Genomic DNA, 25,695 nt, shown 5'->3' with positions numbered 1-25,695 from the left:
GGTGGTGGGAGAGTCCAGATTAGTCGTCCTCATTTTTGTGGACGATCTGATTGTTTTAGTGGATTCCAACCAACAGTTAGAATGGTTCCAAGAAACAGCTAGTAAGTTGTTTACTATCAAACATCTTGGACCAGTGAGCTATTACCTGGGGGTAGAAATGTCGAGGGGGGCAGATGGTTGCTTTGAACTGTCCCAGAGTAACAAAGTGAGAACGCTGCTAGCTAAGTATGGTATGGAAGAGGCTAGCAGTGTGCAGACACCCATGACCACAGGTTATAGCAAGGAACCCGAAGGTGAGGTATTCCAGAATGTGCAATTATACCAGTCCCTAATCGGGTCGTTATTGCACCTAGCATGCTGGACCAGGCCCGACATTAGCTATGCGGTACATATATTGTGCCAGAAAAACGCTGAGCCCCACCACAAAGATTGGGTGGCGGCCAAAAGGGTACTGCGTTACCTCAGCGGAACGTCAGAACGTAAGCTATCCCTCAGAGTGGGAGAAAAACCTGAACTACGCGCCTATGCCGACGCGAGCTGGGGGGACCGGCCCAAAGCAAAATCGACCACAGGAATTGGAATATTCCTGGGAGATGCCCTGTTGGTATGGAAAGCCACCAAGCAGACCCTAGTGGCATGCAGTACCTGTGAGGCAGAGTACGGTGCCATCAACGAGTGCGTGCTCAACATAGAGTGGGCAGTACAACTAATGAAGGATCTCAGCTTACCTATAAATCTGCCAGTTTCAGTGTATACTGACAACTCAGCAGCTAAAGAGTTGACGGAGAATCAAGCTGCTCGAGGGAAAAGCAAACATATACTCATCAGATATCAAAACGTGAGGGAAGCAGCGGCTAAAAACCTGATAAAAATAATGAAATGTACATCAGAAAAGAATGCAGCTGATATATTCACAAAATGTTTAACTGCAAGTGAACATGAAAACTGTGTACAGTGGTTGGGTGTACTGGGTTCAATAGATTAGGAGGTGTGTTGGTGTAATGAATCTATGTAAACCCAGTCTGACAGCTATGCTTTGACAGCTGGTGATCTAGCAGGCATGCTAGGTCACAATGACCTTATCAGCAGGCCGGTTTGAGCCGGCAGAAGCCAAGAGAAGAAACCTGCTGAGTCAGCATGACAGTGCACAGCCAGGATTGGCTGGTAGAACTATAAGAAGACTGTGTGTGGAACACACAGGTCTCTCTCTGAGAGTTGGTGTGTAGGCGAGCATTTTGTCTGTTGAAGTAAGATATTGGACTGCACTAGTGAGCACTTATTGTATATATCTGTAAATACACTATTTTGGCACTAGTTGCAGGTGTCTGGCTGATTTCTTTCCTGGAGCCCTGTGTCGGGCAGGTCACCAAGCTCACTCTGCTAACTCCCGCACCGACAGGCTGGACTATTGCAGAGCCAATAGAAAGTTCCTTGGGGACACCTAATTGGGTACCTGTCTTGACCAATGAACTTGCCTCGGTCCTGTGTACCTGAAAGAACTTTCAGATTGAAACAGGCCGTGGGGCAGGCTCCAAAGTGACAGAATAGAAGTGATTACTGAGCGGGGAACACTTAAGATTAGATGGACTTATCTGAAAAGGTGACAATAGAGAATCAAATATTGACCTAGGTATCACCCGGTTTAGACAAAAGACTTGGCTCTCGCAGGAGATGGTCTTCCTCTTTTTCTATCTTCTTCCTGGCACCAGTCTTTGTCCTGGGTTTCTTTAGACAAAGGCTTGAGTGGTCTGGCAGGATCCACGCCTGGATAAGCTTGATTGCCTTATGCAAAAGCTGAAGCAGATGCTGGAGATGGAATCAGGAAAACAAGATGGATTCTGGTGGTGTTAGCCTTTGGTTCATAGAAACAGGCTGGAAACTGCTTGCCTGTACAATTCATGGTGGTATGGCTTCTTTTACTGCAGCGGCCAAGACTGGGCACACAAGGAGTAGCTGGAGCATGTCTGTAGTTCTGGCTAACACCCATCAGAGATGTAGAATGCAGCTGCAAAGCTGAGGCTTATAGTATCCACATAAACCTTAGAAACTGTAAGCAAAGTCCACTTCTTAGAGCAGATGTGTGAGAGTCAAAACTCCAGGCACCCTGGCAACCATACTGGTGATCACGATGTCCATATGTATGAAAAGTAGGGGGCTTTCCTTACAAAAATTACAAACATGCTTAAAAGATTAATAGTATTTCCTTTATGTAGCAAGCTTTTATAATTTACACCTCTTGCTCTGAATTATTGCATCAGAATCTGAAGTCAATGTCTGTGCTGTAGCAATCTTGAGTATCCTGTTTAGAAGTGTATCCTTACACTGAGAACATACTTTTGATTTATGGGTATTTATTAAAGAAAAACTGTTCACAGAGATACGTTGGCCAAACATAGACAGAAGTTTAGAAGCAAAAACCTGAAGGTGGGGGGTAATTCAAACACCAAAATTTCCTAATGCCAACTTCAGGAAGATTATCCTTAACACATCATCACACTGCTCTCCCCCGCCCCTTCCCAGACCTGCAGTTTGTGGCATCTTTTCATGTGTAAGTGGAGAAAAGAAAGAAAAGGGGGTGAGTGTTCAGCAGAGAAGACGACAAAGGGAATCCTGAGAGTGGGGGAAATTGTCACAGCATGTAAAAGTCCAACGTCGATCCTGTTTGAAGTGGAAACATAAGATGCCCTTTAAGACAATGAGTATGGAGTTAATCCATACCCCATTTAACTCCCCAACACAGACTTGCTATATCTCATAAGGCTGATAGAATGCAATAGGCCCAAGGTCAGAAGCCAGTTTTCTGGCAGAAAGTCAGTCTTTAAAAACAAGAATGTACTCGGGGAGAAAGCTTTTGAATGCTTAAGAGTGTGGGAAGAGATTGTCAGAGTGGAACTCTTTAGAAGCTCCAAAGAATGCACACGGGAGAAGGCATCCGGATGCTTGAGAGTGTTGAAAGAGATTTCATTGTGGCCATTTTCAGACTCATTTAAGAACCCACAGAAGCAGAAATCATTGAACTGCTTTTCCCGGTTGTACTCGTTTGTTACGACAGCCGGATGTGACCTTAACGTCATTTTGTTGGGCTAGGCTATGTATACTATAGGATGTAATGCTAAGTCCCTGAAGATATACACAGGCAAACCTGATTAATGATATTTTTTAAAAAAAATAGAAACATCCTTAAAACATTAAGAGTATGTTCTTTATTTAACAGTCTTTTATAATTTTATTTATTTTATTTATTTATTCGAGATTTATATCCCGCCCTTCCCACAAGTGGCTCAGGGCGGCTTCCAAAATTGATCAAACATGAAAATTAAACAATTTTCAGTATAAAAACAAATATTTAAGCAATTAAAACCTTAAAAACCAATAACATTTCATAATTGACACCTCTTGCTCCTAATTATTTCATCAGAATTTGAATTCAATATCTGTGTTGTAGCAATCCTGAGTGTCCTGTTTAGGAGTGTATCTGTACGCTGGGAACATACTTTTGATTTATGGAGATTTATTACAGAAACGAGCAGTTCAAATAGATATGCTGGCCCAAACATAGGCAGAGGTTTAGAAGCAAAAGCCTTAAGTTGGGGGTAATTTGGATCCTTGATCTGGTAAAATTTCCTAATGCCAACTTCAGAAAGATTATCCTTAAGACATCATCACACTGCTTCCGCCGCCTCTCACGTGCGTTTTGTGGCATCCTTTTATGTGTATGTGGGGAAAAGAAAGAAAAGGGGTGGGTGTTCAGCAGAGAAGAAGATGAAGGGAATCCTGAGAGTGGGTGAAACTGTCACAGCATGTCAAAGTCCCACGGGGCTTCTTTTTAAAGTAGAAACGTAAGATGTCCTTTAAATCAATTAGTATGGAGTTTTTCGGTATCCCATATAACCCCCCAACACAGGTGTCTTATGATATTTCATAAGGTTGAGAGAATGCAAATTGGACCCAAAGTCAGAAGCTAGTTTTCTGGCAGAATGGCATTTGAACATGGCGTTCTCTGATCCTAGCCTGATGGTCTAAATCAGGGATGTCAAACTTGTTTGTTACGAGGGCTGGAACTGACATAAATGAGACTTTGATGGGCTGGGCTGTGTGTGTCATGTAATGTAATGCCAGGTAGCAAAGATCTAAACTTTTTAGAGGACTCCGACAAACAAAATTAATGATTTTTATTTAAAAGGTCAGCAGGTTGGCCTTGAGAATTAGGCATTAGAAGAAGAAGAAGGAAGAGAGATTGGATTTATACCATGCCCTCCTCTTGGAGTCTCATAGCGACTTATAATGCCTCATTATAATTAAACAAACTACTGGACAATGACAGTTCTCTTTCACAAACAGTATGAAGCAAACTTTTCCTTGTGCACAGACAAAGCATCTCACCCTGCAGCCTCAAACAACTCACCCGCAATAACACAACATCTTAGTTGAATATGGACACTGGCACCAGAGCTCACAATAAACCCCAATGGCACCTTTGCTGCCACAGACACCCAGGCAACACAATCCCTGGACCCAACAACACCAACTACAGCATCTCCGGCTCATTCACTTGCTCATCTTCTAGCATAGTATATGTCAGGGGTGGCCAAACTGTGGTTCAGGAGCCACACGTGGTTCTTTCATATATATTGTGTGGCTCTCAAAGCCCCCACTACCCTGTTGGCCAGCTTCTAGAAGGAGAATGCATTTAAAGCTGCTTTCTTTCCACCTCTCCCTCCCGCTTCCCATCTACTTCCTTCCTTGTGGCTCTCAAACACCTTGATATTCCTGTCTTGTGGCTCTCAAACATTGGATGTTTATTCTATGTGGCTCTCACGCTAAGCAAGTTTGGGCACCCCGGTATATGCCATCAAATGCCAACAAGGCCCTTCGGCTGTCTGCAAACAGGACAGGCAGCCCCGATGCCCAGGGAGAAATGGATACAAATCTGACTCCACAAACCACAAGGCTGAGAAACCTGTAGGGGAACACGGCAGCCATCCAAGGCATTTCATTGCCAGTGGGTGCCCACCACTTGCCCCCCCCCCCCCAAAGGTGCCTGGTTCCTATAAGTCTTGTCCCACAGCGCCTGCAAGGGGAAACCGCGAGGGGAAGGGGCTTGGGAGATGGGCAGGAACACAGGTTGCCCAGGCCATCTTCGAGCCCCTTCCCTCGGAGGAAGGCAGCCCACTCACACCCAGAAACGCACCCCGGCTTTTGGAGAGGCCTGAGCAGCCTGGGGGAGGGGTTTCCCCGGGAGGGAGCGCAGCCCTGGGCGGGGAGTTACTCCAGAGGAATCCCACTGAGCTGCACGGGGCGCCTCTGGCTGCCGCAGCCGGGCTGAAGTCCCGTCCCGTCCAGCAAGGTCTCCCGGGCGCTGCTCCCGACGGGGAGGGCAGGAAAAGCCTCTCCTTCCTTCCTTTCCTTTGCCTGCAGCGCCGCCAGGGTTAAGGCAGCCGAGCCGTTTGCTAGAGAGGCCGAGCAAGAGGGAAGGATTTGCATTTGAATCGGGGGAAAGGGAGCAGGGAGGGCTTGGGGGGCGCAACAGCAGCGGCTGCAGCCGGAGCCCGGGAAGCTTCGCTCTCGAGTAAGTCCTTGAAGTCCATTTCTAGTCCAGACCTGCTGCAATCCTGTGGCGGGGCGCTTAATACTTTTAAAAGGCGATTTTCTGATTTGTATTTTCGTCTGTTAGCGCCCGCGGGAACTGACTTTGCAAAGGGGAATGAAATTCTCCGCCGGGGAGGTCGAAGGGAGGCCCAGGCGGGATCCCGGGGGAGGAAGACTCCTTCGTGCTGGGAGGGGGGTCGGGCTGCCGCCTTTCGGCCGGTGCTTTCTCCTGGATCTGGTGATCCTGGAGCAGTTCTTGACTCTCCTGCCCCAGGAAATGCAGTGCTGGGTCAGAGGATGTGGGCCAGAGACCAGTTCCCAGGCGGTGGCCCTGGCCGAAGGTTTCCTCCTGAGTCAGGCAGAGGAGAAGAGGCAGGCAGAGCAGGTGAGGGGCTTTCTTTCATTCGGTTCAATTAATGATCTTATGCTAAGGCTTCCTGTCGGATATTTGCAATTTTGCCACTGTGGGAACCATTCTGTTCCTCCATATTCTGTCCTAAAAGTGGCTTCTTGAACAGACCACAGGTTGCTGCTCAAAGCAATCAGATGTTGTGGCACACCCAGCCATAGTTTTTCATGACCCACACAGTCAAAAGCTTTGGTGTAATGTATGGAACGCAGGCTGATTTTCTTCTGAGATTCACTTGTATGCTTCAAAAACCAACATATATTTGCCATCTTATCTCCAGTGCTTTTGCCTTTTCTGAATCCAGCCTGAACATCTGGCATTTCTCGTTCCACAAATGGTAACAGACTTTGTTGTAACATTATAAGCATCTTATTGATGCCACAAGAAATGAATGGGAAGGTCCAGTAGTTGCTGCTGTCTTTGATGCCTCTTGTTGCTTGGCGGGGGGTCACAGTGGGAGGCCTTCTAGCCTCACTGATGGACCTCCGGATGGCACTTGGTTTTTTTATCCACAGTGTGATACAGAGTATTGGACTGGATGGACCATTGGCCTGATCCAACATGGCTTCTCTTATGCCTTCTTTTGTTGGAATTGGAGTATCAATTAAACATTCCCAGTTTGTGGGCCATTGCTTTGTTTTCCATATTTGTTAGCATGTTCTTGAGGGCCCCTTTTTTGTAGAACTTCAAATAAATGAGTGTACTGATATCCCATCTACTTCTGATGATTAGTTTCTCTCAGTTGCTCTCAGTGCAGCTTTCCCTTCACTATCTAAAATTCCTCAGTGTGTTGTTCCCATCTTTTCTTGGATATTTCTACCTCTAGATTTTTCACTAAGCCGGGAAGAAAACCCAATTTTGATTCTTGCCCCTGTGGATGAAGCAGCTCTGATGCTGGATGCAGGAATAAGGAGACTGGGAGTGGGTCAGGATCCATCTCCTCCACCTGTTCCATTCCTTCTTACCTGCCTCACTTGCTGTTGTTTCAGATGTGGGGACGATCCATGAAGATGGAAGCGAAGTTCTCTGAGGAAGAAGGAGGTCCTCCATCAGAGAAAGGTCAGAGGGCGCAGGCCCAGGAACATGCCGGAGATGCCCTCTCAAGTGGTAAGGGTGTCCATTCCCCAGATGGGATTGGTGTAATTAGTCAGATTGTTGAGCTGAAGGTTCAAGATAGGACAGAATATTTTTGCAGACTCCACAGGCTTGACGTAGTGCCAGAGGATGTAAGGACGGCCACCCAATTTAAGGGGGAGTAGACAGACTGCTGGAAGGCAGTTCCGTCCTATTTGACATTAATTAAAATTTTTGTCTCTCACCTTCCTTTCGTTGGAGGGTCTCAAAATGGCTCCCAAAATAACAGGAAGAGAAATCTGGGTGCAGCCCTTAGTCATGGTGAATAAATGGAGGCTCCATGTTCTGCTGACCTGGGTGGCCGAGGCGAGCCCTGTCTCATCAGATCCCAGAAGCCAAGCAGGGCCAGCCCTAGTGGGTTCTTGCAGGGGAGACCACCAAAAAAGTTGAGGGGTGCCCTGCAGAGGCAGGCAAGGACATCCTACCTCTGGCCTTGAATACCTGTGAGTTCACGATAAGTCAGCTGCATCTCACACTGCGATCTGAAAGAGTGATTAGGGACTCACGAAAGCTCGTACCCTTCCAAAAAAATTGTTAGTATTTAAGAAAACGGCGGACTCTTAGGCTTTTCTTCACCTGGGACTTGACCACGATTTACAAACACACATCCCATAATGTTCTGGGGCAGCATCCCTCTGGAGCCCCATTGTTGGGGCCATGATTTGGTTTTGTTACAAGGCTTTCCAGGGGCATCTGTCAGAAAGAGGATAGTGGACTTGGGATGCCATGACATTTGAGGATGGAGTGTGGGCTGGGGGTGATGCCATGTCGATGTCTTTTCCATCCAGATCAGGGGTGGCCAAACTTTGGCTCAGGAGCCACATGTGGCTCTTTCATGCGTATTGTGCGCCTCTCAAAACCTTCACTACCATGTTGGCCAGCTTCTAGAAGGCATTTGCTGGCGGCTTGAAGAATGCCTTTAAAGTTGCTTTCTTTCCACCTCTCCCTCCCTCTTCCCATCTATTTCCATCCTTGTGGCTCTCACACATCTGATATTCCTGCCTTGCAGCTGTCAAACATTTGATGTTTATTCTGTGTGGCTCTTACGTTAAGCAAGTTTGGCCACCCCTGATCCAGATGCTTGGATGTGAAGTCAGAGCATTAACAGACACCCTGGAACTCTATTGGTAATACTCTAGTTTCCAGAGCCTTGGCTGGTGCACTAAAATCGCATCATTACAAATTTTCTTGAGCGTAAAGAAGACAAGGTGTGACTACCCTGGGAAAAGGGATGTGTGAGACAGAATTCAAAGAAGCAACCAATTCATCCTTTCCATGTTGTCTCCCTTGCAGGCAGCGAAGAGACGTTGTTGAGCCGTCACCTTTGCAGAGGAGTGGAAACGGCTGCTCCACCTCTGGTCCAGGTAAGGCAGGAAGAATAGGGGACAGTCAGGTACCCCCTCCTTTCTCAAGGAGGTTTTTGGTCCTGCTTACAAAGGAGAGGGAGGTTCTGAACCCCGTTTTGTTCACATATACCAAACACTACATCCTGCGCCCTCCCAGAATGCCCCCTGTGGAGAAGGCAGTCTCTGCCTGGAATGACAGAATCTGATTTTTTTTCTTTCAGTGTCCCTTTTCCTTTGAGGATGTGGCCGTGTATTTCACCCTGGCCGAGTGGGCCCTGCTAGATCCGGGCCAAAAAGCTCTCTACAGGGAAGTCATGAAGGAGAACTATGGGAGCGTGGCCTTTCTGGGTAAGGATCTTTTTTAGGGGGCAAGGGTGCACACTTGCCAAGTTTAGTGTAGCGGTTGAGCGCGTGGATTCTTACGTGGGAGAACTCGGTGCGATTCCCACTTTTCCACATGCAACTGCTGGAGTGACTTTGGGTCAGTCATAACTCTCTCAGAACTGTTCTGCTCGAGAGCAGTATCTGTCAGAGCTCTCTCAGACCCACATAAAAAGAGAAGCCATGTTGGATCAGGCCAATGGCCCATCCAGTCCAACATAATGTGGCTGATGGACCTCTGCTCCATATTTTTATCCAATCCCCTCTTGAAGCTGTCTATGCTTGTAGCCACCACCACCTCCTGTGGAAGTGAATTCCACATGTTAATCACCCTTTGGGTGAAGAAGTACTTTCTTTTATCCATTTTAACCGGACTGCTCAGCAATTTCATCGAATGCCCACGAGTTCTTGTATTGTGAGAAAGGGAGAAAACCTATCTCACAGGGTGTCTTTTGTGCGGAGGGGAAGAGAAAGAAGACTATTAGCTCCTCTGAGACTGCTTCAGAGAATGAAGGGTATAAATCCAGTCTCCTCCTCCTTCCACTCCTCCTCCCAAGACCAGGTCTCCCTGCCCCTTTCCACTATGTTGGTAGACCTGGCCTCTGGGAAACAGGTCTACCTACCCCAGTCCACTGCATTAGTAGATCTGTCCTGTGCTGAGCCTTAGAAAACATACCAGCACTCTGGGCAGAGAACCTCTTGGAATCTACTTTGTTGTTGTTTAAAAGTGAAATATGACAACCAGCATCACAGGTCAAGTGTAACAGAGGAGGAACAATCCCTGTTAGAACCCTGCCTAACCTAACAAACAGGAAGCTGCTTAAATGTTATCAACCTGCCAATCTACTTGTTTATTCAGCTATTTATATCCCACTTCCCCTTCAAGGCAGTTTACGAATCATACTGAAAAGCATAATTGGGGTGTGCAAGAGAATTATTTCCCCCCAGCTCCATTGTAGCCCAGGGAGATCCTTATAGTCATTGCCCCATAGGCTATAATGGAGAAACAATCTTGGGGTATCTGGAACTTTGATGCGGCTGTTATTTTGAGAAAGGGGCATCAGATTTGCGGCATAGCTGCTGGTGCCTCCCCTCAAGAACCTCTCCAAGTTTTGGGCCAGAGAGTCCAATTGCCTCCCCTCAAGAACCTCTCCAAGTTTTAGGCCAGGGAGTCCAATTCTATGGGCCTCAGAAGGAAGTGCCCTCATCTGCCATGGTTTCTAAGCAGAGAACAGAAAGCTGCAAGGGGCCTTCTGAAAACTTCATTTTTCTGGAACACCACTTCCAATTACAATCCAACCAAATGCTGACGGATTGTAATTGGTCGTGGTGTTCCTGAAAAATGAATTATAACAAAATAGAAACTTGGGAAGCCAGGAAATGAATTATGGCACCTCTGCTCCACTGAACCTATGAATACGAAAGACCGCCCCTTGAAGAAACAAAATTGGACTGGATCTTTTATCATTCATTGGACTACAGTTGAAATGTGACATAGTTTTTGGACAGTAGTTGTGTCGTGCATAGGATGATCTTCTTTCTGCACCATTGAATTATTATTCACTGCTCAGAAATTGCCTTTTGTGGATTACATAGAGAACTATTTTCTACACCGAGTAATTTTGTTGTTTTTCTCTGGCTTGTTTCACCTCCGTGGTCCCCATCTCCGCTGTTGTAGAGGAAACAGCTGGGGAATTCCAGGGGTTCCCTTTGGGAAAGGCCACAAATGAAGATGCTGAAGGAAACTTGAGAGATGGAGATGAACCACAGCGGCAGGAGGGAAGCCACACAGGTAAGTGGAGGGAGAAGCCCTTTCCTTGCCAAGGAAGAGGTATCTTGATACCTTCTTGTGTTTTAATTGTCAGGAGCAGACTATCAAAAGAGCTTCACAGCGTTTAAAGGGGCAATCCAGGCTATCTAGTCCAAACCCCTGCTCAATGCAGGATCAGCCTAGAGCATCCCTAAAAAGTGTTTGTCCAGCCGCTGCTTAAAGACTGGGGGGTGGTGGGGGGTGGGCTCCCTCTGGGAATCCTACCCCCCCAGGGAAAGTGCATGCGCAATACATAGCCTCTCCTCTCCCGGTGTAGTGAATGCCGCGTGGTCACTGTCTGGCTATGCCTGGCAGATGGTCACTGCAATGGCCTCTCCTGCATTACTGCATCCGTAGCAACACCTTCTCGCTGGTCCCCCCCGTTTTCACAGAGTTTGCTACGTCATGGTGCGACCGAATTGTCCGGCGGTATAACCGGATGGGCAGGCTGGGCCCACCAACTTCGTCAGCCTAAGAGAAGGAAAACTCTAACATCAAACCCGGGCAGATAGAGCTCGTTAATGTAACACCTACCACCTGGAGGACTCACTGCCGGCGTCCCGGCTTACTGGGCCATGGCAGATGACCCCCAGGTGAAAGGGTGGAGCCAGTACCGCGCACACTGCGCTTCACCTAAAAAATTCCTCTGCGCAGGCCTGAAGGGCATATCCACAACGCATCAAGTCCTGCAGCGATAGGCAAGGGGCGAAACGGCAGGTGGAAGGTGCCACTGGAAGCCGCAGTCCCGATCCTGCATGTAGGCGGTTCAGGATATTGGTCGCCTGATGCTAACCCGGAGACGAAAGCATCTTTCGGCAGCACCCTGAACGACCAAGCAGCCTTATCTAGGGACAGCACTGCTTGCTCCACACGGAGAGGGGCCTAGAAAAGGTGGCCTAAACAAAGCTCGTCTCCCCCACCCCAGTTGGCTAGCCGCGGTCAACGGGCATCCTTACTTGCGGTCGAAAAATAACAACAAAGAAAAGGCATGCACCTGCCTCACAAAGTGTGCAAAGACAGCACCAACCCCAAATCAGACTTTTCCCTGCAGCCACTGTGGCCGGACCTGCCTGTCCCGCATTGGTCTTGTCAGCCACCAGCGAGCCTGCAGCAAACGTGGACTATTGCACCCTTCTTAAATCTTCGTTCGCGAAGCCAAGCCGAGAGAGAGAGAGAGAGAGGCTTAAAGACTGTTCATGAAGGGGAGCTCACCACTTCACTAGGGCTCAGTAGTGGTTAAGTCTGCGAACTGTTATCTGGGAGAACCGGATTTGTTTCCCCACTCTTCCACATGTACCTGCTGGAATGGCCTTGGGTCACCCATAGCTCTTGCAGAGTTGTCCTTGAAAGGGCAGCTGCTGTGAGAGCCCTCTCAGCCCCACCCACCTCACAGGGTGTCTGTTGTGGGGGGGGGGGAGAAGATAGAAGAGATTGTAAGCCACTCTGAGTCTCTGATTCAGAGAGAAGGGCGGGATATAAATCTGCAATTCTTCTTCTTCTTCTTCTTCTTCTTCTTCTTCTTCTTCTTCTTCTTCTTCTTCTTCTTCTTCTTCTTCTTCTTCTTCTTCTTCTTCTTCTTCTTCTTCTTCTTCTTCTTCTTCCTTTATTTCTTCCATGGGATCAAGGCAACTGGGCAAAGGAAGCTCTGGCTCTTTCCTTCCTTCCCCAGGCCAATAGAAGGAAGAGAGGCTTGGCTCAGTAGCTCTGCTGTGCAATTGAGCGAGCCTGGCAAAGCAAGCTATTCCTCCTCAAGGGAAGAACTTCGGCCAATGGAGAAAATTGAGGTTTTGCTCTGTAGCTCTTGTGCAATTGAGCAAGCTTTGCAAGCAAGCTGTTATGCAGAAGGAAGCAAGATATAGGGAGAAGGAAGCAGTTGACAGCCAGTTGCTCAGGGGCCTGATAGGGAGAAATCCGGGGGCCTGATTCGGCACCCAACCTGCATGTTTGACACCCCTGATATAGAAGATTGTAAGCAGCTCTGGGTCTCTGATTCAGAGAGAAGGGCGGGATATAAATCTGCAGTCATCGTCTTCTTCTGCTGTGTGATTGAAAAAACCTGGCAAAGCAAGCTCTCCCTCTTTCCCAAGGGAGGCGCCTCAGCCAAAGGAGAAAATAGAGGCTTTGCTCTGTAGCTCCTATGTGGTTCAGGAAACCTTGCAAAGCAAGCTGTGATGCAGAAGGAAACAAGAGAGGGAGAAGGAAGCAGACGACAGCCAGTTGCTCCGGGGATTGATAGAAGCCCTCTGGGCCTGATGCAGCCCCCAGGCCACATGGATGACATCCCTGCTCTAAATAGTATACCATACCTGCTGTCAGTACGAATCGTGTCACATAAGAATGACACCAGGGAAAGTCTGAAATCATCTGCCAAAAGGTTCAGGTTTATCATCGATACTTAAAAACAGAAGTTTCCCATAGAGATGGCCTGAATCAGCCCCTGTGCTGAAAAAGCCCAGGTATTTGTGCTGAGACACACATGTGCAGCAAGGCAGTAGAACCAAGGCTGCTGGGTGACCGGGTTGGCCTTGAGAACTAGGCATTAGAAGAAGGAGAGATTGGATTTATACTCTGCCCTTCACTTGGAGTCTCAGAGCAACTTAGAATCTCCTTTCCCTTCCCTTCCCCTCCCAGAGCAGACACCCTCTTAGTTGGCATGGAGAGATCTCTGACAGAAACTGGGCAATTTTCCTGGCAAATCAGCTGATCAGCAGGGGGCAGGCCGGCCTTGGGGCCAAAAAAGTTGGGGGCCACTGTGCTGCAACACTTAGTGGGTGATCTGATCATGCCCAATGTTTGCATCGCTGAACTTTGTGGCCCTCTGGCTGGCTTGGAACACAGTGAGGGCTGCTGAGTTTGACCTCTGGTTTCCTGCATGATGCAGGGGTGATGTAATAATGCCCACTCTTTGCATCACTGGACTGTTTAGCCCTACAATGCTCGCTTTTAGCAGACCGAGGAATGCTCAGCTTGACTTCCAGTTTGGATGGATGATGCAGTGGCTGATATAATAATAATGTCCAGTGTTTGCATCACTAAGTGTGCTCCATGGTAAATTTTGGTGGACCAGCCTGGCTAAACATGTCGCCCACTCTGTTGATAGCTGCAAATCTGCTTTGTTGGTAAATCCTTCAACTATAGCCGAACCTTCACCCAGGCGCCCTTCCCGAAGACACTCAGCCTTTTGAGATTCTTAACATGGACATGGATCCCCTGCCTCTGGCATGTGGCTATAAATACTTCTCTGTCCAAATTTATATAGATCATTGTCCAGAGGAGTTGGCAGACAGGAGTCTCAGTTTTGCTTCAGCAGGATTTAAGGCAGTCGCTGCTGTGACGACCCTCACGGTGCAACATAGCTGTCCTTCCCATGCACAATCTGATGGATTTGTGGAGCATTGGATATTGGTGATAAAGCAAGAACTCACCAAAGACTTAGTGGTATCAGGTCCTTCAGAAAGTGCTTTGGTCCACCAGCGTTCAGTTTGGTGTAGTAGTTAAGTGTGCAGACTCTTATCTGAGAGAACCGGGTTTGATTCCCCACTCCTCCACTTACAGCCGGTGGAATGGCCTTGGGTTAGCCAAAGCTCTTGCAGAGCTGTCCTTGAAAGGGCAGCTGCTGTGAAAGCTCTCTCAGCCCCACCCACCTCACAGAGTGTCTGTTGTGAGGGGCAGAAGATATGGGAGCTTGTAAGCCACTTTGAGTCTCTCAGAGAGAAGGGCAAGGTATAAATCTGCAGTTTTCTTCTTCGTGGGACGGAAAAGGTCCTTCCTTTGCTGCAATGAAATATTAATTCAAGTACCCAGGAAACTGAATGTTTTTCCCAATAATTTTCTAGAAGATGTTTTAGCTCATTTACAAGCTATGCACCTCGAATTACAGTCTCTGACTGAGCTTGCTGGGGGGAAAGTGTAGATGACTGGGGAAGGAAATAGCAAACTACCCCGTAAAACGTCTGCCGTGAAAACGTTTCACATAGGATTTTTTTTGTAGAAAAGGCCCAGCAGGATCTCATTTGGATATCGAGCTACACCCTCCTGACACCAAGCTAGCAGGAACTGCATTCCTGTGCATCCCTACTCGAAAATGGCCCTGGGTCTACCCCAACTCTCTCCACTATAATGGTAGACCTGGTCTCCGGAGACCAGGCCTACCAGTCATTGTCCACTATATTGGCAGGTCTGGCCTCTGGAGACCAGGTCTACCTGTCCATTACCAGTATGTTGGTAGACCTGCCCTCTGGGGAATAGGTCTACCCACTCCAGTCCACTATATTAGTAGATCTTCCCTGTGCTGAGCCTTAGAAAAGATACTGGCTCTTGGTGGTGGGAGAAGCTCTTGGAATCTACTTCATTGTTGTTTTTTAAAAGTGAAATATGACAACCAGCATCACAGGTCAAGTATAACAGAGGAGGAACAATCCCTGTCACAATCCTGCCTAACCTTACAAACTGGAGAATCTTTCTGGGGGTATCTGGGACTCTGATGGAGCTGTCAAAGTTGCAGCACAGCTGCTGGTGCCTCCCCTCAAGAACCTTCCCAAGTTTTGGACCAGGGAGTCCAGTTCTATGGGCCTCAAAAGCAGGTGCCCCCATCCTCCATGGTTTCTGAGCAGAGAACAGAAACCTGTGAGGGGCCTGCTGAAAACCTCTGTGCCAACGCCCCCTTGTGCAGCTTACAGGGAACTCTGGCTGCAAGCAGGTCTTTCTTTGTAGCAGGAGCTCCTTTGCATATTAGGCCACACACCCCTGATGTAGCCAATCCTCCTGGAGCTTGGAGGGCTTTTCTTATAGGGCCTACTGTAAGCTCCAGGAGGATTGGCTACATCAGGGCGGTGCAGCCTAATATGCAAAAGAGTTCTGGCTACAAATAAAATCCCTGGTTGCAAGTGTTTTGAGAGGATGGAACAGGAGAGACACTTCTGGAGTCTTATCTGGAATTTTTGATACTGCAGGTTCCTCCGGGATGGGGTTCCAGAGGGCCTTACTCTACTGTAAAAAGTTAATGACCTTGAGGCCTAATAAGCCAGTCTTCTGGCTATTGCTGACAATAAGTTGTGCTTCTTTCTGGAGGGACAGGCTGACTCTGCCGCTACAAAAAGCAGAAATGTCTGCATGATTCAGACATGGCTGTGCATTAGATAATAGACAAGCCCAGCTAAGGTGTAGAGAATGGCTCAGAAATAGCAAGACAGTGGCTCTGAGCTTGAGAAAGGTGTCTCTGCACTGCAGGGTGGGTTTTCTCAGTGTTCGTTACCTGCCCTCCTAACAAATGGCACCCTTCCAAAAACAGTGGGAGTCCTCCTTTAAACTGTGGGGTTCATGTGATGAGTGCCTGACTTCTCTTCCTCCACGCCCCTGTCCCCTGGTGAAACATGTATCTGGGGGAGGCTTCACAGTTGCAAGGAAACTCATAACTGTTGCAAGGAAACTCAAATCTGTTCACAATTGCAAGGAAACTCATAACTTCTTGTATGTAACCGTCAAGCACAGAATATCAAGAGCTGCACGGCAACTCAGATGGAAACTTGGGCTGCATGGGAAGTCAAATGGAAATGGGGAGAGGAAACAATTCTTTGACACTTTTTCCCTTAAAGTATATATATGGGAAGTCTGGAGAAAGGAGGGAGAGTCAGGATATAAAAACACCTCTGCAGAAGGGCCTGGCAGGGATAAAATGTGACCGGACTCTAAATTCAGGAGAGAAAAAGATCTGATAAAAGAAATACACCCCTGTTCCTCAGCAGTGCCTGACTGATGTCTTGGCTCTTTGCCTGGGTGCTGATTGAAACTCTTCCTTTATTCCAGCAGCAGGTGTAGAGCAGACAGCTGGGGAATTCCAGGGGTTCCCTTTGGGAAAAGCCAAGAATGAAGATGCTGAAGGAAACTTCAGAGATGGAGACAGACCACAGAGGCAGGAGGGAAGGCACACGGGTATCTTGATAACTTCTTGTAATTAATTGTCAGGAGCAGACAATTGAAAGAGCTTCACAGTGTTCGAAGGGGCCATCCAGACTATCTAGTCCAACCCCCTGCTCAACGCAGGATCAATCTAGAACAGGAGTGGCCAATGGTAGCTCTCCAGATGATCACATGAACATCCCCAAAAAGTATTTGTCCAGCCACTGCTTAAAGACTGCTCATGAGGGGGAGCTCACCACCTCCCTAGGGAGCCAAATCCACTTTTGAACAACTCCTACTGTAAAAAAGGGTTTCCTAATATCCAACCGGTACCTTTCCACCCTTAGTTTAAACCCATGACTGCGAGTCCTCTTCTCTGCTGCCAACAGGAACAGCTCCCTGCCCTCCTTTAAGTGACAGTTCTTCAAATACCTCAAGAGAGCAATCACGTCAGCCTTCTCTTCTCCAAGTCCCTCAGCCTTTCTTCATAAGGCTTGGTCTCCAGGTTAAAATGGGGGAATGATTTTTTGCCATTTCTTCCCTTCAAATACATATGGGTTGTCTAGGGAGAGGAGAGGTGGGCAGAAGATAAGAACAGCTCTTCAGAAGGGCCCGGCAGGAGATAAGACTTAACCAGTTTCTCAGTTTGGGAGGGAAGCAGATCTCATAAAAGAAATGCAGCCCCATTCTTGAGCTGTGCCTGACTGTTGGCTTGGCTCCTTGCCTGGGTGTTGATTGAACCTCTTTCCCTTATTCCAGCAGCAGGTGTAGAGGAGACAGCTGGGGGATTCCAGGGGTTCCGTTTGGACAAAGTCAACAATGATGATGCCAAAGGAAACTTGGGAGATGGAAACAGACCACAGAGGCAGGAGGGAAACCACACAGGTAAGAGGAGAGAGAAGCCCATTCCTAGTCAAGCACAGGGTTTCCGTGATATCCCAGGCCAAGAAGAAAGGTCATTCGAAAAGAGAAGGAACAAAGGCCTCCATCCTAACCAGAGAATCTACTCCAGGGAAAATGAAAGCATGGCCTTTGGAAGGACCCTCATTTTGTAAGCACCGATTCAGAGAGAAATGATATAATTGTTTGTATAGTAGAAAGAGTTTCAGTGTGAAAAGAGCCCTTACTTCGCATCAAAGAAGTCACACAAGTGGGGAATCCAAAGCAATCATTTTTCATCCATGAGGTTTAATGTACTTTTAAACTGTATATTATCATACACTTCTGTATACAGCAGGAAGAAGCCACTGGAATATTTGGAGCATGGATGGAAATTCGGGTGCTGATCAGACCTCCTTGGGTGGGCTCTAACAGGATCATTTTCTGTATTCCAGCCAAGGATGATCAGAGGAATGAGAAGGGTGAGGAACTGCGTCCTCTATTGCCAGATGAAGCCAAGAATGAAGACTTGAGAGGCAACTTTCAAAATCAAGGCGGACCTAAGAGAAAGAAAAGAAGCCAAAATACCAAGAAGAGGGGTCAACCAATTCCTTGCCAAAGGGAGGATTTCCAAGAACTAATTTGCATGGTGAAGGAAACATACAAGTACTTGGCTTGTGGAATGAACTTCTCAGATCAATCCCAATATAATGACCACATACAAATGCATAGTGGAGAAGAGACCCATCAATGGCTGGAGTGTGCAAAGGTCATGACTTGCAGAGGAGAGCTCCGTAGACATCAAAGAATACATACTGGAGAGAAATCTTACAACTGCTCAGACTGTGGGAAGAACTGCTCAGAGAAATTAGACCTTGTTCGACACGAAAGGATTCACTAAGAGACTGGAATGGCATTCTCTGAGGGAGGGAAACGTAATAGCCGTTTTCCAAAGCAGTCTACAATGAAGGCATATAAATGCTTCCAGTGCAGAAAGAACTTCAGATAGAGATCACAGCTGTTTCTGCATGAAAGAATCCACACAGGGGAAATGCCTTTGGAATGTTCAAAGTGTGGGGAAAGATTCAGTCAGAAAAGAAATCTTCAAGAACATCTAAGAACCCACACAGCGGAGAAACCTTTTGAATGCTCAAGAGTGTGGGAAGAGATTCAGTCAGAGTAGCAAGCTTCAAAAACATCTAAGAACCCACACAGGAGAGAAGCCATTTGAATGCTCAGAGTGTGGGAAGAGATTCAGTGGCGATCTTCAAAGGCATCTAAGAACCCACACAGGGGAGAAGCCATTTGAATGCTTAGAGTGTGGGAAGAGATTCAGTCAGAATGGCAGTCTTCAAGAACATCTAAGAACCCACACAGGGGATAAGCCTTTTGAATGCTCAATGTGTGGGAAGAGATTCAGTCACAATAGCCGTCTTAAAAGTCATCTAAGAACCCACACAAGGAAGAAGCCTTCTGAATGCTCAGAGTGTGGGAAGAGATTCAGTCAGAGTAGCAAACTTCAAGAACATCTGAGAACCTACACTGGGGAGAAGCTTTTTGCATGCTCAGAGTGTGGGAAGAGATTCAGTCGGAAAGGCAATCTTCAAGAACATCTAAGAACCCACGCAGGAGAGAAGCCTTTTGAATGCTCAGAGTGTGGGAAGAGATTCAGTCACAATAGCAGTCCTTTGGGGGGGGGGGAAAGGGCTGGGTGAGGTGTGGGCCCAGCGTTCTTCCCCGCTTCAGAGGGACTCAGCTGGCTGGGAAGCGGCCGCCCACTTGCCAAAATCGGAACAGAGGAAGAAGCATGAAGGTAGCCGCTTCCCAGCCAGCTCCCTTTAAAGGGGGAGGGAGGGCTCGGTGAAGAGCAGGCCAAGCAAGAACGCTCAGCCTGCCCCTCGCCCTGCCCTCCCCCCTCCCTCCTTCAGAGGGAGCTGGCTGGGCCAGCAGACCATCGTGCCGTGCGCACTCTACATTCAACTCCTGGTGTGGGCGGGGGGGGCCATCCCTAAAAAGTGTTTGTCCAGCCACTGCTTAAAGACTGCTCATGAGGGGGAGCTCACCACCTCTTAGTGAGTCAAATCCACTTTTGAACAACAACTACTGTAAAAAAGGTTTTCTTAATATCCAGCCGGTACCTTCCCACCCTTAGTTTAAACCCATGACTGCTGTCGGGTCTTCGGTACCCCTCCCGGTCTCCCGGCGTCGCCGTTGCCCCTCCCGGGCACTCTGGGGCGTTCCCCGGAGGTCTCAGAAACAGGGGGGTGGGCGCTGGGTTACTTCACCGCAGGCCCCCGTTCCCCTCCTGGCTGTGCCGTGGCTCCTGTCCCTCTCTCTCGCGAGGCAGCCTCTTTGCGCATCAGCCAGCTTCCTCAGCGACCTCCTCCCTCCCTCCTTTTATGCTTCCCGACCCCACCTTCCCCCTTCCGGGTCCTGCCCCTCTCTGGCTCCTCCCCCCTTCAAAGCCCCAGACGCCCGGGAGAGGTGCGCCGGGGCTGGGCTGACTGGGCATGCCTCGGGCGTCCTAGCCCTCGGCTGCGTGCTGCGATGGAGCGTCTCGCACTGCGATGAGATGAACGGCTCTCCCCCTCCTGGCCCGGTGCTGGGCTCAGCTTCTCCCTCTTGCTCCCCGGCGTCTTGCCCTGGCCAGACTTCGCGGACTCGAAGCCGGGCTCGCCGTCTGGGAGGCGTCGCTCGGGTGGCTGCTGTCGCCCCGTCAGTCGAGGTGAGGGGTGGGGCCGCCATGGGGGCTTGGAGAGGTGGGGAAGGCTCTTGGGGTGACAACGAGGGCTTGGAACGGCTGGCAGGCGCCGGGGGGGTCTGCTCCACGCAGTCCCCACCCGGGCTGGGCGGGACAACTGCGAGTCCTCTTCTATTTTGCCAACAGGAACAGCTCCCTGCCCTCCTCTAAGTGACAGTCCTTCAAATACCTCAAGAGAGCAATCATGTCCCCTCCCCCCTTCAACCTCCTCTTCTCCAAGTCCCTCAGCCTTTCCTCATAAGGCTTGGTCTCCAGGGAAAAGTGGGGGAATGATTTTTTGCCATTTTTCCCCTTCAAATACATATGGGTTGTCTAGGGAGAGGAGAGGTGGGCAGAAGATAAGAACAGCTCTTCAGAAGGACCCGGAAGGAGATAAGACTTAATCAGTTTCTCAGTTTAGGAGGAAAGCAGATCTCATAAAAGAAATGCAGCTCCATTCTTGAGCTGTGCCTGACTGGTGTCTTGGCTCCTTGCCTGGGTGCTGATTGAACCTCTTTCCCTTATTCCACCAGCAGGTGCAGAGGAGACAGCTGGGGAATTCCATGGTTTCCCTTTGGGAAAAGCCAAGAATGAAGATGCTGAAGGAAACCTGGGAGATGGAGATGGACCACAGAGACAGGAGGGAAGCCACACAGGTAAGAGGAGGGAGAAGCCCATTCCTAGCCAAGCAGGGGGTTTCCATGATATCCCAGTCCAAGAAGAAAGGTCATTCGAAAAGAAGGAACAAAGGCCTCCATCCTAACCAGAGAATCCACTCCAGGGAATATGAAAGCATGGCCTTTGCAAAGACCCTCATTTTGTAAGCACCAATTCACTCAAGAGAGAAATGATACAATTGTTTGTATAGTAGAAAGAGTTTCAGTGTGAAAAGAGCCCTTATTTCACAACAAAGAAGTCACACAAGTGGGGAGTCCAAAGCAATCATTTTTCATCCAGGAGGTTTAATGTAGTTTTAAATTGTATATTATCATACACTTCTGTATACAGCAGGAAGAAGCCACTGGAATATTTGGAGTATGGATGGAAATTTGGGTGCAGATCAGACCTCCTTGGGTGGGCTCTAACAGGATAATTTTCTTTATTCCAGCCGGAGACGATCAGAGGAATAAGGAGGGTGAGGAACTGCGTCCTCTATTGCCGGATGAAGTCAAGAATGAAGACTTGAGAGGCAACTTCCAAAATCAAGGCGGACCTAAGAGAAAGAAAAGAAGCCAAAAAGGCAAGAAGAGGGGTCAACCCACTCCTTGCCAAAGGGAGGATTCCCAAGACCTAATTTGCATGGTGAAGGAAACGTACAAGTGCTTGGCTTGTGGAATCAACTTCTCAGATCAATCCCAGTATAATAACCACTTACGAATGCACAGCGGAGAAGAGATCCATCAACGGCTGGAGTGTGCAAAGATCATGACTTGCAGAGGAGAGCTCCGTGGACATCAAAGAATACACACAGGAAAGAAATCTTACAACTGCTCAGACTGTGGGAAGAGCTACTCAGAGAAATTAGACCTTGTTCGACAACAAAGGATTCACTCAGGAGAGAAACTATTTATATTCTCAGAGACTGGAATGGCGTTCTCTGAGGGAGGAAAACGTAATAGCCGTTTTCCAAAGCAGTCTACAATGAAGGCATATAAATGCTTCCGGTGCAGAAAGTACTTCAGATGTAGATCACAGCTCCTTCTGCATGAAAGAACCCACAAAGTGGAGAAGCCATTGGAATGTTCAGAGGGTGGGGAAAGATTCAGTCAGAAAGGAAATCTTCAAGAACATCTAAGAACCCACACAGCAGAGAAGCCTTTTGAATGCTCAGAGTGTGGGAAGAGATTCAGTCGGAATGGCAGTCTTCAAGAACATCTAAGAACTCACGCAGGGGAGAAGCCTTTTGAATGCTCAAAGTGTGGGAAGAGATTTGGTCACAATAGCTGTCTTAAAAGCCATCTAAGAATCCACACAGGGAAGAAGCCTTTTGAATGCTCAGAGTGTGGGAGGAGATTCACTCGGAGATACAGTCTTCAGAAACATCTAAGAACCCACACAGGGGAGAAGCCTTTTGAATGCTCAGAGTGTGGGAAGAGATTCAGTCAGAATGGCAATCTTCAAGAACATCTAAGAACCCACAGAGGGGAGAAGCCTTTTGAATGCTCAGAGTGTGGGAAGAGATTCAATCGGAATAGCTATCTTAAAATCCATCAAAGAACCCACAGAGGGGAGAAGCCATTTGAATGCTCAGAGTGTGGAAGGAGATTCAGTCGGAATGGCAGTCTTCAAGAACATCTAAGAACTCACACAGGGGAGAAGTCTTTTGAATGCTCAGAGTGTGGGAAGAGATTCAGTCTGAATGGCAATCTTCAAGAACATCTAAGAACCCACACAGGGGAGAAGCCTTTTCAATGCTCAGAGTGTGGGAAGAAATTCGGTCACAATAGCTCCCTTAAAAGCCATCTAAGAACCCACACAGGGACGAAGACTTTTCAATGCTCAGAGTGTGGGAGGAGATTCACTCGGAGTAACAGTCTTCAGGAACATCTAAGAACCCACACAGGGGAGAAGCCTTTTGAATGCTCAGAGTGTGGGAAGAGATTCAGTCACAATAGCTCTCTTAAAAGCCATCTAAGAACTCACACAGGGGAGAAGCCTTTTGAATGCTCAGAGTGTGGGAAGAGATTCAGACACAATGGCAATCTTCAAGAACATCTAAAAACCCACACAGGGGAGAAGCCTTTTGAATGCTCAGAGTGTGGAAGGAGATTCAGTCGGAATGGCAGTCTTCAAGAACATCTAAGAACCCACACAGGGGAGAAGTCTTTTGAATGCTCAGAGTGTGGGAAGAGATTCAGTCGGAAAGGCAATCTTCAAGAACATCTAAGCACCCACACAGGGGAGAAGCCTTTTGAATGCTCAGAGTGTGGGAAGAGATTCAGTCAGAATGGCAGTCTTCAAGAACATCTAAGAACCCACACAGGGGAGAAGCCTTTTGAATGCTCAGAGTGTGGGAAGAGATTCAGTCGGAGTGGCTATCTTAAAATCCATCAAAGAACCCACACAGGGGAGAAGCCATTTGAATGCTCAGAGTGTGGAAGGAGATTCAGTCGGAATGGCAGTCTTCAAGAACATCTAAGAACCCACACAGGGGAAAAGTCTTTTGAATGCTCAGAGTGTGGGAAGAGATTCGGTCAGAATGGCAGTCTTCAAGAACATCTAAGAACCCACACAGGGGAGAAGCCTTTTGAATGCTCAGAGTGTGGGAAGAGATTCAGTCGGAGTGGCTATCTTAAAATCCATCAAAGAACCCACACAGGGGAGAAGCCATTTGAATGCTCAGAGTGTGGGAAGAGATTCAGTCGGAAAGGCAATCTTCAAGAACATCTAAGCACCCACACAGGGGAAAAGCCTTTTGAATGCTCAGAGTGTGGGAAGAGATTCGGTCACAATAGCTCTCTTAAAAGCCATCTAAGAACCCACACAGGGACGAAGACTTTTCAATGCTCAGAGTGTGGGAGGAGATTCACTCGGAGTAACAGTCTTCAGGAACATCTAAGAACCCACACAGAGGAGAAGCCTTTTGAATGTTCAGAGTGTGGGAAGAGATTCAGTCTGAATGGCAATCTTCAAGAACATCTAAGAACCCACACAGGGGAGAAGCCTTTTGCATGCTCAGTGTGTGGGAAGAGATTCAGTGGCGATCTTCAAAGGCATCTAAGAACCCACACAGGGGAGAAGCCATTTGAATGCTCAGAGTATGGGAGGAGATTCAGTCGGAATGGCAGTCTTCAAGAACATCTAAGAACCCACGCAGGGGAGAAGCCATTTGAATGCTCAGAGTGTGGGAAGAGATTCAGACTGAAAGGCCATCTTCAGAAGCACCAAAGAATGCACACAAGGGAAAAACCTCCTGAATGCTGAGAGTGCAGCAAGAGATTCCATCATTGTGGCCATCTTCAAAGTCATCAAAGAGCCCACACAAGGAGAAATCATTAAACTGCTTCACCCAGAGGTGTCGAACTTATTTGTTATGAGGTCAGATCTGACCTAAACGTCACCGTGTCGGGCTGGGCCATGCATGCCATAAATGTTAAGCCAAGTCCCTGACATATAAACACAGGAAAACCTAATTAATCATTTTTTAAACTAAAATTACAAACATGCTTAAAAGATTAATAGTATTTCCTTTATGTAGCAAGCTTTTATAATTTACACCTCTTGTTCTGAATTATTGCATCAGAATCTGAAGTCAATGTCTGTGCTGTAGCAATCTTGAATATCCTGTTTAGAAGTGTATCTCTACACTGAGAACATGCTTTTGATTTATGGGGATTTAATACAGAAAAACTGTTCACAAAGATACGTTGGCCAAACATAGACAGAAGTTTAGAAGCAAAAACCTGAAGGTGGGGGTAATTCAAACACCAAAATTTCCTAATGCCAACTTCAGGAAGATTATCCTTAACACATCATCACACTGCTCTCCCCCGCCCCTTCCCAGACCTGCAGTTTGTGGCATCTTTTCATGTGTAGGTGGAGAAAAGAAAGAAAAGGGGGTGAGTGTTCAGCAGAGAAGACGACAAGAGGAATCCTGAGAGTGGGGGAAATTGTCACAGCAAGTAAAAGTCCCACGTTGATCCTGTTTGAAGTGGAAACATAAGATGCCCTTTAAGACAATGAGTATGGAGTTAATCCATACCCCATTTAACTCCCCAACACAGACTTGCTATATCTCATAAGGCTGATAGAATGCAATAGGCCCAATGTCAGAAGCCAGTTTTCTGGCAGAAAGTCAGTCTTCAAAAACATAAGAGAATGTACTCGGGGAGAAAGCTTTTGAATGCTTAAGAGTGTGGGAAGAGATTCAGTCAGAGTGGAACTCTTTAGAAGCTCCAAAGAATGCGCACAGGGGAGAAGGCATCCGGATGCTTGAGAGTGTTGAAGGAGATTTCATTGTGGCCATTTTCAGACTCATTTAAGAACCCACAGAAGCAGAAATCGTTGAACTGCTTTTCCCAGTGGTGGTGTACTCATTTGTTACGACGGCCAGATGTGACCTAAACGTCATTTTGTTGGGCTAGGCTTTGTATACTATAGGATGTAATGCTAAGTCCCTGCGATGTGAACACAGGCAAACCTGATTAATGATATTTTTTTTACTAAAAATAGAAAGATCCTTAAAACATTAAGAGTATGTTCTTTATTTAACAGTCTTTTATAATTGACACCTCTTGCTCCTAATTATTTCAACAGAATTTGAAGCCAATATCTGTGCTGTAGCAATCTTGAGTGTCCTGTTTAGGAGTGTATCTGTACGCTGAGAACATACTTTTGATTTATGGAGATTTATTGCAGAAACGAGCTGTTCAAATAGATACGCTGGTCCAAACATAGGCAGAAGTTTAGAAGCAAAAGCCTTAATTTGGGGGTAATTTGGACCCCTGATCTGGTAAAATTTTCTAATGCCAACTTCAGGAAGATTATCCTTAAGACATCATCACACTGC

General features: G+C 47.5%; 1 protein-coding gene across 1 annotated transcript; it reads left to right on the top strand.

Annotated features, from left to right (window-relative positions):
- Positions 1 to 157: 157 nt before the first annotated feature.
- Positions 158 to 24,784, top strand: LOC132571760 (zinc finger protein 605-like). Its single transcript, XM_060238554.1, has 13 exons — positions 158 to 298; positions 5,675 to 5,974; positions 6,988 to 7,105; positions 8,426 to 8,496; positions 8,700 to 8,826; positions 10,538 to 10,651; positions 16,475 to 16,600; positions 17,327 to 17,452; positions 17,902 to 17,982; positions 20,723 to 20,842; positions 21,295 to 21,859; positions 22,475 to 23,583; positions 24,723 to 24,784. The coding sequence occupies exons 1-13, from the start codon at positions 158 to 160 to the stop codon at positions 24,782 to 24,784; spliced, it is 3,060 nt and encodes a 1,019-aa protein (XP_060094537.1).
- The last annotated feature ends 911 nt before the right edge of the window (positions 24,785 to 25,695 follow it).

Source organism: Heteronotia binoei, chromosome 5 (genome assembly GCF_032191835.1).
Source record: "Heteronotia binoei isolate CCM8104 ecotype False Entrance Well chromosome 5, APGP_CSIRO_Hbin_v1, whole genome shotgun sequence".
Taxonomy (NCBI): Eukaryota; Metazoa; Chordata; class Lepidosauria; order Squamata; family Gekkonidae; genus Heteronotia; species Heteronotia binoei.
This window is presented reverse-complemented; position numbering and strand designations above follow the sequence as displayed.